This window comes from Strix uralensis, chromosome 4, assembly GCF_047716275.1.
Source record: "Strix uralensis isolate ZFMK-TIS-50842 chromosome 4, bStrUra1, whole genome shotgun sequence".
Lineage (NCBI taxonomy): Eukaryota > Metazoa > Chordata > Aves > Strigiformes > Strigidae > Strix > Strix uralensis.
The window spans coordinates 25,857,554-25,870,553 of record NC_133975.1 but is presented as its reverse complement, the minus strand read 5'-3'; the positions used below and the strand labels follow the sequence as shown (position 1 = coordinate 25,870,553).

The 13,000-nt window shown below is 40.6% G+C and overlaps 1 protein-coding gene across 11 annotated transcripts in view; it reads right to left on the bottom strand.

Moving 5' to 3' along the window:
• Nucleotides 1-10,190: 10,190 nt before the first annotated feature.
• Nucleotides 10,191-13,000, bottom strand: part of TBC1D1 (TBC1 domain family member 1) — a 114,186-nt gene continuing 111,376 nt past the window's right edge. For all 11 annotated transcript variants that reach the window (XM_074865972.1, XM_074865970.1, XM_074865966.1 and 8 more), the window contains one exon: nt 10,191-12,290. In XM_074865972.1, the coding sequence (XP_074722073.1) occupies nt 12,090-12,290 (201 nt within the window). In that variant the 3' untranslated portion in view covers nt 10,191-12,089. The remainder of the gene's footprint in view (nt 12,291-13,000) is intronic.

Sequence of the window (13,000 nt, the reverse complement as noted above, 5' to 3'; positions counted from 1 at the left end):
CGGGGGGGAGACCAAGGGAGTTTCTAACAAGGCCAAATACTTAGGTTCTCAGCCTTGAAGAAGGCTGCGAAAGGAAAGTCGGATACATTCTCTCCTCACTACTGATTATATTTTGTCTTTCACTAGTGAGTTTACATATTTTATTAATGACTGCATGCTAAGTTAGCAGCTTCAGCTTGGGGCCTGTTGTTCAGGCTGCAGTATTTCAATACTTTAGCACTTTTTACATCAGCATAAGTGGGTTGTTATAACTTAGTACAATACCTACTAGCACAATGGTTATCAGTTATAAAATATACAGGATTCATCTATAGGTCAACTCAGGCTTGGGCCTGTTGTCCAAGCCTTAGCACTTCACATGTCCATCCCCTCACACGCAGGAGGTTCGATGTCTCTGGTGCCGAGCACTGTGCAGCACTTTCATGTGTGCAGGGCAGATGCCGATGATGAGTCGGCTAGTGGTGCAGGACAGGACTGCTGGTTACAGGGCTTTCGCTTCCTGCACCTCCACCCTGCTTGTTCTACGGTTTCTCTCTGACTCTCAATTTGTTTATTGGGTTTCTCTAGCATGTCCCACCAGTTGCTTCCCCTGTACAGCCTTTGGCACAATGGCCAGTATTTCAGTGGGGCCTCCACAGTGAAGCACAGCGCCAGGAGTGTGCATAGCAACACTTTTAAAGCTGTCTGGTCTCATCTATGTCACCCTTGTCCTTCTGTGCTTTTTCTCCTGATTGCCGTATTTACTTCAGCATTGTAGCTGAAACTGGTTTGCAGTTCTGCACTTGACTAGTTCATCATTCCCCTGTGGCCTAAAAACCTCTGATTTAGGTAAAAGTTAACTGTTAGGAAAACACACCATCCTCTGGGGACACTAACTTCATACAGCACTCAAATACCAAAGTAGGAACTTTGATAGAAAAATCAAGGTCAATGAATTCTTTTAAATCCACCCATGATTAAGGCCACATTTTCACCTGTAGAAGGTGTCAGCATAGAGCAACATGCACATGTGTGAAAAGCCATACCAAGAACTTGGTTCAGCTCCTCTACTCTCCTGGTTTTTCTGTACAACACCTGGTATTGTTTAGAAAAACTAGATCTCGTGGAGTTGATGTCTCTCGTGGAGGAGACGGAAGCATTCTGTACAGCACAGACTCAGCAGCTTGCATAATACTGAACAACAGCATTACAGCACCTCCTTTGCTTAGGGTCACAATCGCTGCTTTGCTTTGGAGATTATAGGCTTAGGTCTTAAACTCCAAGGGTAATAAACACATTAAAAAAATAATCCAGCAACAACAAAGGAACCCCTCCCCCAGAGGTAGTTTGTTATCTGAGGTAGGAATAACAAGGGTACCATCCTGTTCCTGTTGGAATCTATGCTTAAATTCCCCCCTGGGGATAAATTTGGGTCCTTTAATATCAGGCACTAAAAGTAAAATGAAACAACAACAAAAAAAGTGGTTTAAATATCTGCCAAAAGTTTTGTGGGTTTTCTTTTTGAAATAAAATTTCTTCCCTTCCTGATAAGATGCAGCAGGGTAATGTTGGTGTTTCTTCCCTTACATAGACAGAACAAGCTAGATCTGAGAGATGGAAAGTCCTTAAAACTTGTAATTAAGAAGATAGTTGCCATCTGCCTGGTGTAAGCCTATATTATAATCAGCCTGGTTTTTGTGATGGGTCTGGGTATGACAGCTGTTTAATTTTTAAACCTTCTTCAGTAACAGCAATGGCTACATAGCCAGGCTAATTGCTTGAAGCTTTACAATTCTTCTGCAAAAGGCAGTTGGAGAGAGCAGGAAAAAGCGCTCTCTTTCATTACAATCAGAAAATCGTTAGGACAAATGATCAGACGAATTAAGGCAAGGGAATGAGCTTGCCCTTTTTTTGTGGAATATGCAGCACAACTTTTCACAATTCCATCTGACCTCCAGTGCGACTCGTAACTGCTTTTTTGCCTCCAAATTAGTCCAGTTTGGTAGCCAGCAACAACCTTAGTATATACTGAATGTTTGGGGCTTGCTAAATTAACACAGCTGGCAACTCTTGAGTTGCTCCTACCTTTAAAAAGTTCAATTAATGATCCGGTCTCAGCCCAGTGCCTTGCCCACACATGTAAAAGTCGGGTGTGGAAACAGGGGAAGCTGGGTGATCATGATGTACATACTTTCAGACTGGAAACTTCAGTGAATCTTGCAAACTTCCATAGGCGAATGAGAAATGCAGTTTTAGAAGTTTTTCCCCACAGATGATCTTTTAAAAGATATGAGCTAAGGAAATAAAATGTTTTAATGCAGTGAAAAGTTACACAATTGGGAATGAATAATCTGTGCCATAGCTACAGTATAAACATCTGGATGATGGAAAATGACCATGACTGAAAAGGCTTTAGGAGCCAGTCATTGCCAGAAAATTTAACATGAGTTCCCAGGGTGTGCTGGGACAAGAAGCTTTAATGTCTTCTACAAACAGAAATGAAGGACTAACCAGGGGCATACAGAAGACCACCAGTGGAGTATCACATATAGTTTCTGTGCCTGTCTTCCAACAATTATGAAAAATGGAAGGTGGTACAGAAGCCCACGATGTAAATGGTCAAGGGCTGGAAAAATGCTTCACAGTGCTTGCACACACGTTGTACCTTAGCCAAGAGGAAGCCTTGAAGCTGACCAGGTAACACTCACAGTATATCTCCATGGAATGGTGTAGGCTGACATGAGTGAGCTCCTGTACTCCAAGCTTGCTGGGCACAGGCTAACTCCAAACTGGGAATCACATAACTGCCATCAGACCGCAAACTAATAAACTTGGCTAGGAAGTAGAGCAATAAGGTGTGGGTTCTGGGTGGAATGAACAACTCTGGTAGGCTCAGTATATCTCAGATCACAGACAGCTTTTTTTAAATCACCCTCTAGAGAAGTGTGGAGATGTGCCTCAAGAAAGTAGTCAAGGATCAGGAACTGAAGGGAGGAACTGGATTTGAAATCATACATTGGGAACGGGGCATGGCCTAACATACATCCTTCAGTCGCTGAGTGAAAAAGCATAAAAGCTTTCAGACTGCCCATGCCCTTGACTTCTTTAGTATGGGTGAGAGGGCTGCATACCAACAACTGCTGGGCAGAAACCATACGTGGTAAGGAAGGTAATGCAGGAGAAACATAAACTCTTTTAAGAACTCTTTATTCTAATGGTTGATCTGCCTGATCAAAAAAAGATATCTGTTGGCTCTATAGAGTTTTCTGCCTTTCCTTCTTGTTTGACCTTCTCTCCTAGATCAAACTGTCATGGAAAGTGGAAGAGTCATCCTCTCTTGAGGCCTGCTGGATCACCAGAAGGTATGCTTCACCTAAATGCACAGGACTGGAGTCAGTACAGAGCAGGTGACTCTCACGGACCCCACAAGCTGAAACAACTACCGTAGTCCCCAGCTGTGTACATCTTTCCTCTTGACTGGCTGGCTCACCATGACATAGTGGTTAAGTGACAGACAACAGAGCTTGCAGATGTTTTGCCTTGTGTCTGTGTTACATGCATGTACCATCCTTATGTTGCAAGATAGAGTAGCTGGTCAGAGGGGAACACAGAAGGGGCTTTTAAGGGAAAGTATACTATAACCTTTTCTCTGAGATCACACTGCAGTGACTAAAAATTCCTGAAATCTGTAGGCCACAGCAGTGAGACATTGCATGTTGTTTGCTGGGATCTCTCTGGAGGTCATACAAACGGTTTGGGTAAATCCCTGCTGTCAGCAGTTTTGCTTCTGAAACTCTCATTTCCTCCTTCTCTCACATACACTCATGTTCCTTTAATCATAGAACTTCCTACTTCTTTTTTAAGCAAAAGCTGACAATGGAAGTTTTTATCCTTTGTTGAGGCATGAAGTTTTAAAAAAGGGGAAACAAGTATTTACTGTACTTGGGTCACACACTCAGCTAACAATAATTAGTGCAGATCCACTCAAATGTCCAAATATATATTCCTTAATTTGTCCACAATTTTAAGCCCTTGTTGCCTTAATCTGAACCCATTTAGTAATGTCTTGTAATCATCTGCTCCAGTTAAAATAGGACTTCTTTCTGGAACTGAGATGCTTGGAACAAATTATGAGAGAATCTGAGATGTTCCTTTTTAAAAAAAAAAAAAAAAATTAATAATTGTGAATGCCTAAAGATGTTCTGAGGATAGAACATGCTGCTTATGTATGCTTGATTTAGGCTAACACAGACTTATTTTTCCTACCCCATACAGAGCTTGGCAGCTACCAGAGTATGGATAATGGCAACTTTCACACTAGCCAGCATATCTAAACTAGCATTTGTAACTACTAAACTAGCATTTATAACTAGCATATATAACTACTGACATTAAAGTATATATAACTCCATCACATAATCCCACTAAATCCTGCAGGAGTCGAGTGAGCCACCTGCAGTTTCTGCAGATACGATTTCTGTACAGGTAGGGTAAAACACCTACATACGTTCTGTCTCACCACCCTTTTTATTGTCTTCCTGCAAAGTCAGTGCATTAAAGCAATCTTTCTACTCTGTTGATGTAGTTTAGCAGCTTAATGCCAAACAACAAAGTTAAGGTCACAAATTTGACAGTCAAACAATAAAATACAAATTTTGGGAATAAATACTTTTTCTTGTTAAAAGTAAGGTAGATGGCAGATATCACCAAGAAAAGTTTCAAACAGGGGCCTTACGATAGTAGACCAGCATCACAGACTGTCTTTATTTCAGCTCCAGCAAGGTTACATATTGTAAGTGTCCACGGCTGGAAGTCGCTACTTAAATTGTTATTTGATTGTTGTTTCTAGGTACTATTGAAATTGAAGTTTGTTCTCAGCACCATGAAGAAATCAGTGTATCTCAGAGATATGCCAGAGACTGTTGGAGGATATTTTTGTATTAAAAAATCTTCCTTTATTTTCCATTCTAGCAGGGAGCAACCTTTGCTGACCAGATGGCTAGGTTATGTGATCAGGTCTTATTTGAATTTCTCCACTGTTTGAAAAGAAAGAGAAACCTTGCTTGCACTGACGCCTGCCTCTGTGAGCTCCATCAGGAACTGCAAAAACCTCTGAAGGTTTTCTGAGGCTTATCCAGGTTATTTCACTATGCTCAGATTTGTACTGCCTCTCAGTTCAATGGATATTTGCGCTCATACTTCTTTATGGGATGTTAGACATCCTACTGCAGGTCTTGAAAACATCATGGCTTTATCATGGCAAGTTCTACATATTCTCTTCTTGACAGTCCATCTCTTTCCATTTTTAATGAGCATCTTAGTTTTTCCTTCTCTCAAAATGAGCATAATGTTTATTAACAACTTTCTTGACAAGTTTACTGTACAGAATGCACTCCAAGGCTCTATAATTATTCCTAACTTACAAATTGTTAACTGTATTGCTACTTTGTCAATTGCAAGGTTCACCGCTACTCTGTATCTGCCTGTTACCTCAGTCTCTAACCATTGAAACCACCATTTGATATTCCTTACCAAAAAATCCTAGACACAATTGGTGTGGCAGGCCATTAAATATTAAACAGCAACCACATTACAGCTTTTGTTTAGCTTGTTTTGGGATCAGATTTTTTGTGACATGCCCTAAGAGAAAATTGCAAATAATGAGCTGGGGAGACATATATACCACTAATGCCATCAAGAATCTACGGCTTCATGAGCTCAAAGTCCCAATCAGTGGCCAATTCTTTAAGCTACTCAGCTCATCTTAATTAATACACGGAGTAAACACGCTCTTTGAGTCAACTGTTGCCTTGGCAATTCCAAATCTTTGAAATTGCAAGACATTTCCCTGTCTACAGAGCCAACAACATCCTAAGCATCAGGTGTTGGAAACATGGAAAAAGACCCTATATAGAAGTGTTATAAGTATTTGTTCATCCTGTCATAGCTTATGAAAAAAAATCTGAGAAAACAGAACTTGAAAACTTCTTAAATGCTAGTTAAAAGGTCAAAAAAACCTCCAACCCACTTTCAAGAAAACTAGGGCAAATCAAGTTGTAGCAAGACGACTCTTTCCTGAGGACCATGTTGATTAGACTGACTTGCAAATAACTGGTGAGAAAGGGAAACTCGCTGTCTCATTAGTAACAGAAGCACAGACAGATACAAAAGGTAATTATCATATTCTACTTTTAGCTGGAAAATGAAAAATGTATTTATATCTCCTTTGTAGACAAGCAGTCTACTGTGAAATGTTAACAAAAGGAAAGGTATTACAGAAGAGTGCTAGATAGTGACAGAAAGAAGTAGGCACCCAGTTGAGCCTAGGACCAGTGTGACCGTTGTCAGAACATCTTTGTTGGTCATTTTACTCCTAATCAAAAGCAGAATCCTGCTTCCATCTCTTTCTGTAGCAGCAATTTCTACTTGTGAAATGTAAGACTTTAGAAATGTCAGGAAAATTCCCTAAAGTCTCTTTGGGTTTCTGAAGTGTTGCATGAGAGAAGTCGGGGATAGGAAGCTAGCACAAGCTTCTCCGGAGTCCATTTTAATCATCTGCTCTCTCTGTAAGAGGAGTTTCATCATCTTCTAGCATCTATAGCCCCAAAGCTTTTCTAACACCTTGGAAATATATGATACAATTAATTAGACAGAAGAAAAAAATCTGTTTATACGAAAGAATAAGTAGTGTCTTCTACATAATGAAATATTTACTGATTTGCTTTGGGTTATGCTGAAAAGGTCTACTTTGAGGCACTGAATTCTTGCAGCCTCAGGTGTGTTTAGATGAAAGGAACACTTTCTGGCAGCTGCATGAGCAAATGAGTACCCAGTGATCCAACCTAATTTAGGTTATGGTTATGTAAAACTTAGTGGGTGTAAGCCACACTTGTGCCTTCCGAAGGCAATGCCTGAGTTGCACTCCTGCTGGTTAGCTTGACTGCCAGTGTTCTTCTCCCTCCTACATACCTGTTCTAGTAAACCTCTGTTAAAGAAAAATTACTTCACATCACAGGGTGTGACACAGTATAAATACTTTACAATGATCTAAGGTGCCTCAAGCAATCATGGCATTCATGCAGCTGTAGTCAAAATGTATTATTTTCAGTTTAGGCACTTTTTTGGTGTCATCAACATAGTATGCAAATATGGTGCACTGTTTGAAGTGGAAAAGAATGGGATCACATTATTTTGAAACAGATGGGAGAGTAGTAAGGGCCCTTTTACACAGTGCAACCATTGTGTTGGAGGTCCCTAAGCAAACTCTAAGAGAACTGGCTTGCTTGCTCAATGAAAAGCAGTGGCATGCAGAGACACCTAAACAGGCTCTGACCAGCCCAGCACTGGAATCAGAAGCAATGCAGACATGTAACTCGAGCTGTGCCATGGGGCTGTGTGTTGGGGAGCAGCAAGGGCAGGCGCTGCTCTGAAGGGGAAAGTGAGCCAGGAGCGGAGGGTGACAGGCAGGCAGGCAAGGGGCGCAACTTACTGACTAGGGAGCTGCCCTGCAATACCCTAAAAGGACAAGCAAGGCAGGTCAACAGTCCAGGTCACCAGACAAGGCTGTGGTGGTGAGGCAGGTCTGAGGTCAAGCTAGAAAGCCAAGTCCGTAGGTCAGGGATCAACAAGGGTACATGGCCGGATGCAAGTGTGGCTGCAGCATAGCTCAGGCAGGGACCAAGCACAAGAGCCTCAGCTTAAACACAGCTCCTAAGAGATGGTGGCACCGTGGGAAGCACCTGGCTTCTTCCAGCTTTTTCTTGAATGGCTGCAAGGCCAGCAGGCATTGAGGCCAGAAGCCACTGGAGGCCAGAAGTGCCTCAAAGCATTACCTAAGTTGCATTATCTAATTAAGCAGTCAAACCCCCAGGAGAGAAGGGAATGCACTGAGGACACTGACACTATCCCAGCTGACTTGGCTAAGAAGTGGTGGTGTGCTCTGCCATGTTGACATACTAGGCTGTGTTGTTATGGTGGAATTGCAGCAGCTAGTGTGGTGGACTTGAATTTAAAAAAAATTAATTCAGTTCCTTGCTCCACTGAATGGTGGAGGAAGAGCTCAAAAGCTACATTGTCCTCTTTGCTCTGTGTAGATTACTGTCCTTCATTCAGAGTCCTACTAGCTGTAGTTTCATGACTTCATCCTAAGTAATGGCAACTCTCATCAAAGATTACTAAATTTGAAAAAAATTCCAGGAATATTGGCTGACTGGTGATGCTATACTACAGTCCTTGCTACTCAGGATTGCTGGCAGTGCACCTACTCCAGCGTATCAACCATGAGCTGGAGGGTGCTAGGTATCTGCAGAGGAGGTACCTGGTAAGGAGACAATGTGTTTTAGTAGGACCGCGAGTTACTGTTGGGAGGGAGGTACAGTGGTCAGGAAAAGACATGGTTCCAGCGACTGCGCTTCCCCTTTTACATTGATTCGGCAGAGCATTGCATGACTACTGAGTACACTTTACAGACCTTCTGGAACAATCTTTCAGATAACCAGCAATACAGTGTGACCACGACTTAGAAGACCTCGATTTCAGTACCAGCAACCACTGAGAAACTGAAAGATTTGATGCAAGTAATTGAACTTCTTTGTGACTCAATTCGCACTCTAAACAAGGGAGGACCTGTAATATGTACCTTTATGAAAGTGCTTTGACCTTCCCACATGATAGGCACTGTATCATCATTCTCAGATTCTATATTAAGTAATGATCTCTGGAAATAGATAACAGGGCAAAATATAAAAGTACGTCAGCCAGAAGCACAGCGAGTCAGAAGTACCTACCACAAACTACCACTTGCACTAGCTGGAAAAAACAAACCAGAACTGGGTGACTGCAGCACACCACATCAGGTCCTCCAGCTAAGCAGTGCTGTTCACTGCTATGGTTTTAGAGGAGCTGCCTTTTTCTTGTGGCACATGCCAGCACTAGTTCTTTCCACCTTTCAGGTTAATCTCTCTATCAACTACTGCATTTATGTCACTCACTAGCACACTCACACTGCAGACTTTGCTGCCTTTGTCATGCACCTTTGAAGGCCTAGGTTGCACATACAAGTGAACTTCTTCCTTCATTCATTTTTCACTGTCTTTCCTTTTCTTCAAAAACTAAGCATCACTCCCTGGGATTTTTGTCTGTAAAAGTGAGATGGAGAAAACACTGATTATTTCAACTTGGATTTTCCAGGAGTGGTTCATTCAGAATTCCTGCTGAGGGCCAGTGTATGGATTCACAGGGGGTTTTTTAGAACATTCTCTGACTCAGAAATTATTGTTCATATGGAATACAGTATGTGGTGACAATTGCTGGTACTCAGAAAACAGGAGATCTAATTTTACACATCCTTAAGGATGCTCAGTTACAGAGTGTAGTTGGAGAACGATGCAAGTATCTGGGACAAGCTCTGGGCTCTATTACTTCTCTCGCATACTTCTGAAGGGAAAAGTCCCAAGCTTTTCTGAAGCTGGGAACTGGGTAAGTGATATTACCTTCTTCCACAGTCTTCCACTTTGGCCCCTTGAAACAGAGAGGCCTAGTGACAAAAATCAGCACAGGATGGGAAGAGACATACTGAGGCAACATACCATATGTCTGCTTCAGTGTAAGCAGTAGAAAGACTCGAATCAACAATTTCACTCATGTTCAGAGCCTGGACGAGCGGATGGCATGATCCCTCACTTTGCCAGACATTTACATTTTTAACAAAATTATATTAATTTGCACATGTACAAATAGAAAAATCATTTGTACCCACAGAAAATTCAACTCCCTGGTACAATGAAGCAGTCACATCTATATAGCCACAAAAGCAAAAACTTGCTTGTTATGTTTACCACATTTGTGCATTCTGAGAACAGTGACTTTAGGTCTCATTTAAGGCACTTCTGGAATTACACAAATTCTCAGTAAAAGGCTCTGGACTAGAAGTAGTCTTCCACTTACACTGGCAGAGAAGCAAAACATCACAAAAAGGAATGCACCCCTGGAGTCATGTGGAATGTACTCCACCTTAGTCACCGCACGCAGGTCCCAAGATCACAGCTGGATACTTAGCATGTTTAGAAGAGTCTGAGAACTTAGAGTTTTCATTAATAACCACTGTAGATGGTACTGTACTTTCAGGGAAAGTCTCAATTTACATGGTTCTGAACTGTCACCCCACCAACTGTTTTTGGTTTTAAATGTCAAAAAATGTACAACTATTCATGTAGGCATAGATTATTATTATTTTTATTGCTCTTGTTAAAAAGTCAGTGTATGAATTATGGCACTATGCTGTAAAAATGCAACATTACTGAGTGCTCTAACAGTATGAGGTCCATTATGACAAAATTTTAAACATGAAGCATGAGCTCCAATACGGATTTCCAAATTGAAAAAAAAAGCCTAAGAGGTAAATGGGTTAATAACAACTGATTTATCTGGAATTTCAATACTAAGTGAATACAGTGGACTTGCAAGAACCACGCATATTTAAGACACAACAGTCAAACAAAGCTTCTAGACATTGAAGAAAAAATTTTTTCTTTTTGACCTACATAGAGGTATTTGTTCTGCACAGTAGATGAGTGTTACAGCTCTCCTATTAAAGTAAAACTGCAGAGTGTCAGGGGTATTTGCATGAGAAAAAGAAAAAGCAAAACAAAACCTTTTCTACATTGCCAGTCAGAGAAAAAACTGTGTGCTTTGAAATTTAAAAAACCCCATCAATTTAAGAAAAAAAAAAAAAAGAATAAAAAAAAAAGAATCACATCTCATGGGTGAATCTCCACATAACAAAACACTGATGCCTATTAACTCTGTGCTTGGGGTCTGAACAAAACTATGGCACTATTCCTAATTCTGAAGCAAACCTAAAAAACTGGATATCCATGGATATTATCGTACTTGTAGCAGTGGTGCTTTAACTGGGCTGAAAACTACTTTCATTGTATTAAGGAAAGTGAGAAATTTTTTTTTTTTTTTACATGTGTAATCTTACTTGAAAGAGGCATTGTAAAAAGACTGGTGTCCTAATTCAAACTGCCATACCCTTTATAAAACAGTTTAAGCATATCTGGCACAACTTGAAGCTCCTAAAAGGCCTCCACTACTTCAGAAAAAGTCTTGAAGAATAACATTTCCCAGGGGATGGGTGGGCACAGAGTACCAAATAAAGGGACAAAAAAATTACAGCGGACATGAGTTTCCCAGCAAAAGGATGTCCTACATCACACAGCAGATCAGAAATAAATAAGATGAAACTTGAAGAGTCTGAATAGAAATCCTTGGATGATGTTGCAAGAGTCACAGGCTTCACCAAACCAATGTCAGTGTATTTAGTTAAGCATAATGCAGTTACTATATACAGTATATGTTTATCAGATAATGCCAAGTAACAATAACTAAATTAATGGTAGTTAAACAAAAAAATGTACTAAAACAACATACTTATAAAAAAAGATGGCCACCCCCCAATTATGCATAGTTACATATGATGAAGTCCAGCTCTATGGATTCCAATGGATTGACACTTTCAAGCATCAGGAAGCTGTTTTCTGAAGCGTAAACAACATAATTAACAGAACCCAGTCAAGCTGTAGGGGAATTATACCATCAAAAATATCTCGAGTCCAATCACAAAACTCTCTGTAGATATTACCACCACATAGCTGCAATGGGGCAGTCATCCATTCAAAGGTTTTATACTGCCATATTTCTTCAAAGGACCTTCTAAAGGATGTGCTATTTAACATGGTGGTGATTCTACACACAAACAAAATATGTGACGAACACAAAGCACTTAGGTTTAGAAGCACTTACGGAAGAATCCATGACATCTTTACAGTCTGTTGCGTATGACTGCACGCACTATTAAGTTTCTCCTGTTTATTATTATGTGGCATCTTACTGTTCATAGTATTTCTACATAGTAAGAAGAAAGAGCCTTCTCCCCAAGAAACCAGCTTCTCTGATATGGGAAGCCACCATGCCCGTATCTTGCTTCGCTACAGTAAGGCATGTACAATGAAGGTGACAATGTCAAATGCCCATGGATCATGACAAAAAGACCCAGTTCTTCCCTTTGTTTCTCGCTCGGCTTCTCTGCTCTGTTACAACGGTGAATGTCAGTCAGCATCCATGTGTTCTTGTCTAGTAAGTAGAGGCTTCCCATCTGTATCACCAATCTTTTTCCGCATCTCTTCCACTGCTTTCAGCAAAGCCGCTCGCTCCTGCTCAAGAGTGACAATGGACTGTTTCAATTTGTCTTCATTGGTCAATAAAAGCTCTACTGTGGCTTCAAGGTTTTGGATCTTTCCATTAGCCACCTTTCAAAGAAAGAAAGAGGAGGGGGAGAAAGGAGGGGAAAAAAAAAAAAAAAAGGAAATCCATTAATAACTGAAATCAACTTTAAACTATTTTTTGAGATACATTAATACATATAAAATACTTTCCAAATGATGAAAAATTGCAAAGGTAAATGCAGGTATGAATGTTATTCTGTGTACTTTAGACTACAACTATGCTTTGCTTATAACAAGAAACTTCCCTCTCTCAACTTGATTGCTTTGATTAGTTCACAATTACACTCAGAATATAATGTGAAGTAATGAAATTAGAAAGTTACTAAATCTGCAAATTATATACCAAAGAACTGCAGGTTAAGAGAAGCCTCTGTATGGGTCAGTTGGGAGACATTTTTGGCCAGCCATATTTGTTGAATGCCATAAAGACAACCCAGCTGCATCCTCATTTCACCTTGACATTGAGTCTGACAAATGCCAGATTTGGAGGCAAAGGGGGAGGAGGGGATTTAGTGCAATACGCAAACGGGCAACACATCTTGAAAAATTTCAAAAATTCTCCTTCAAAAGGCCGCACATATGAGCATTCTACTTCATAGTGAAACAAAGTATTAGATCGTTCAAACTCATCATGCGAGAGCTGTAGCTGAGGTACTTTGACAAAAACAGAGATCTGTTTGGAAGTTTCAGCACTGGATAACATTTGGAGACAAGAGCACTGGATGGTCCTGACT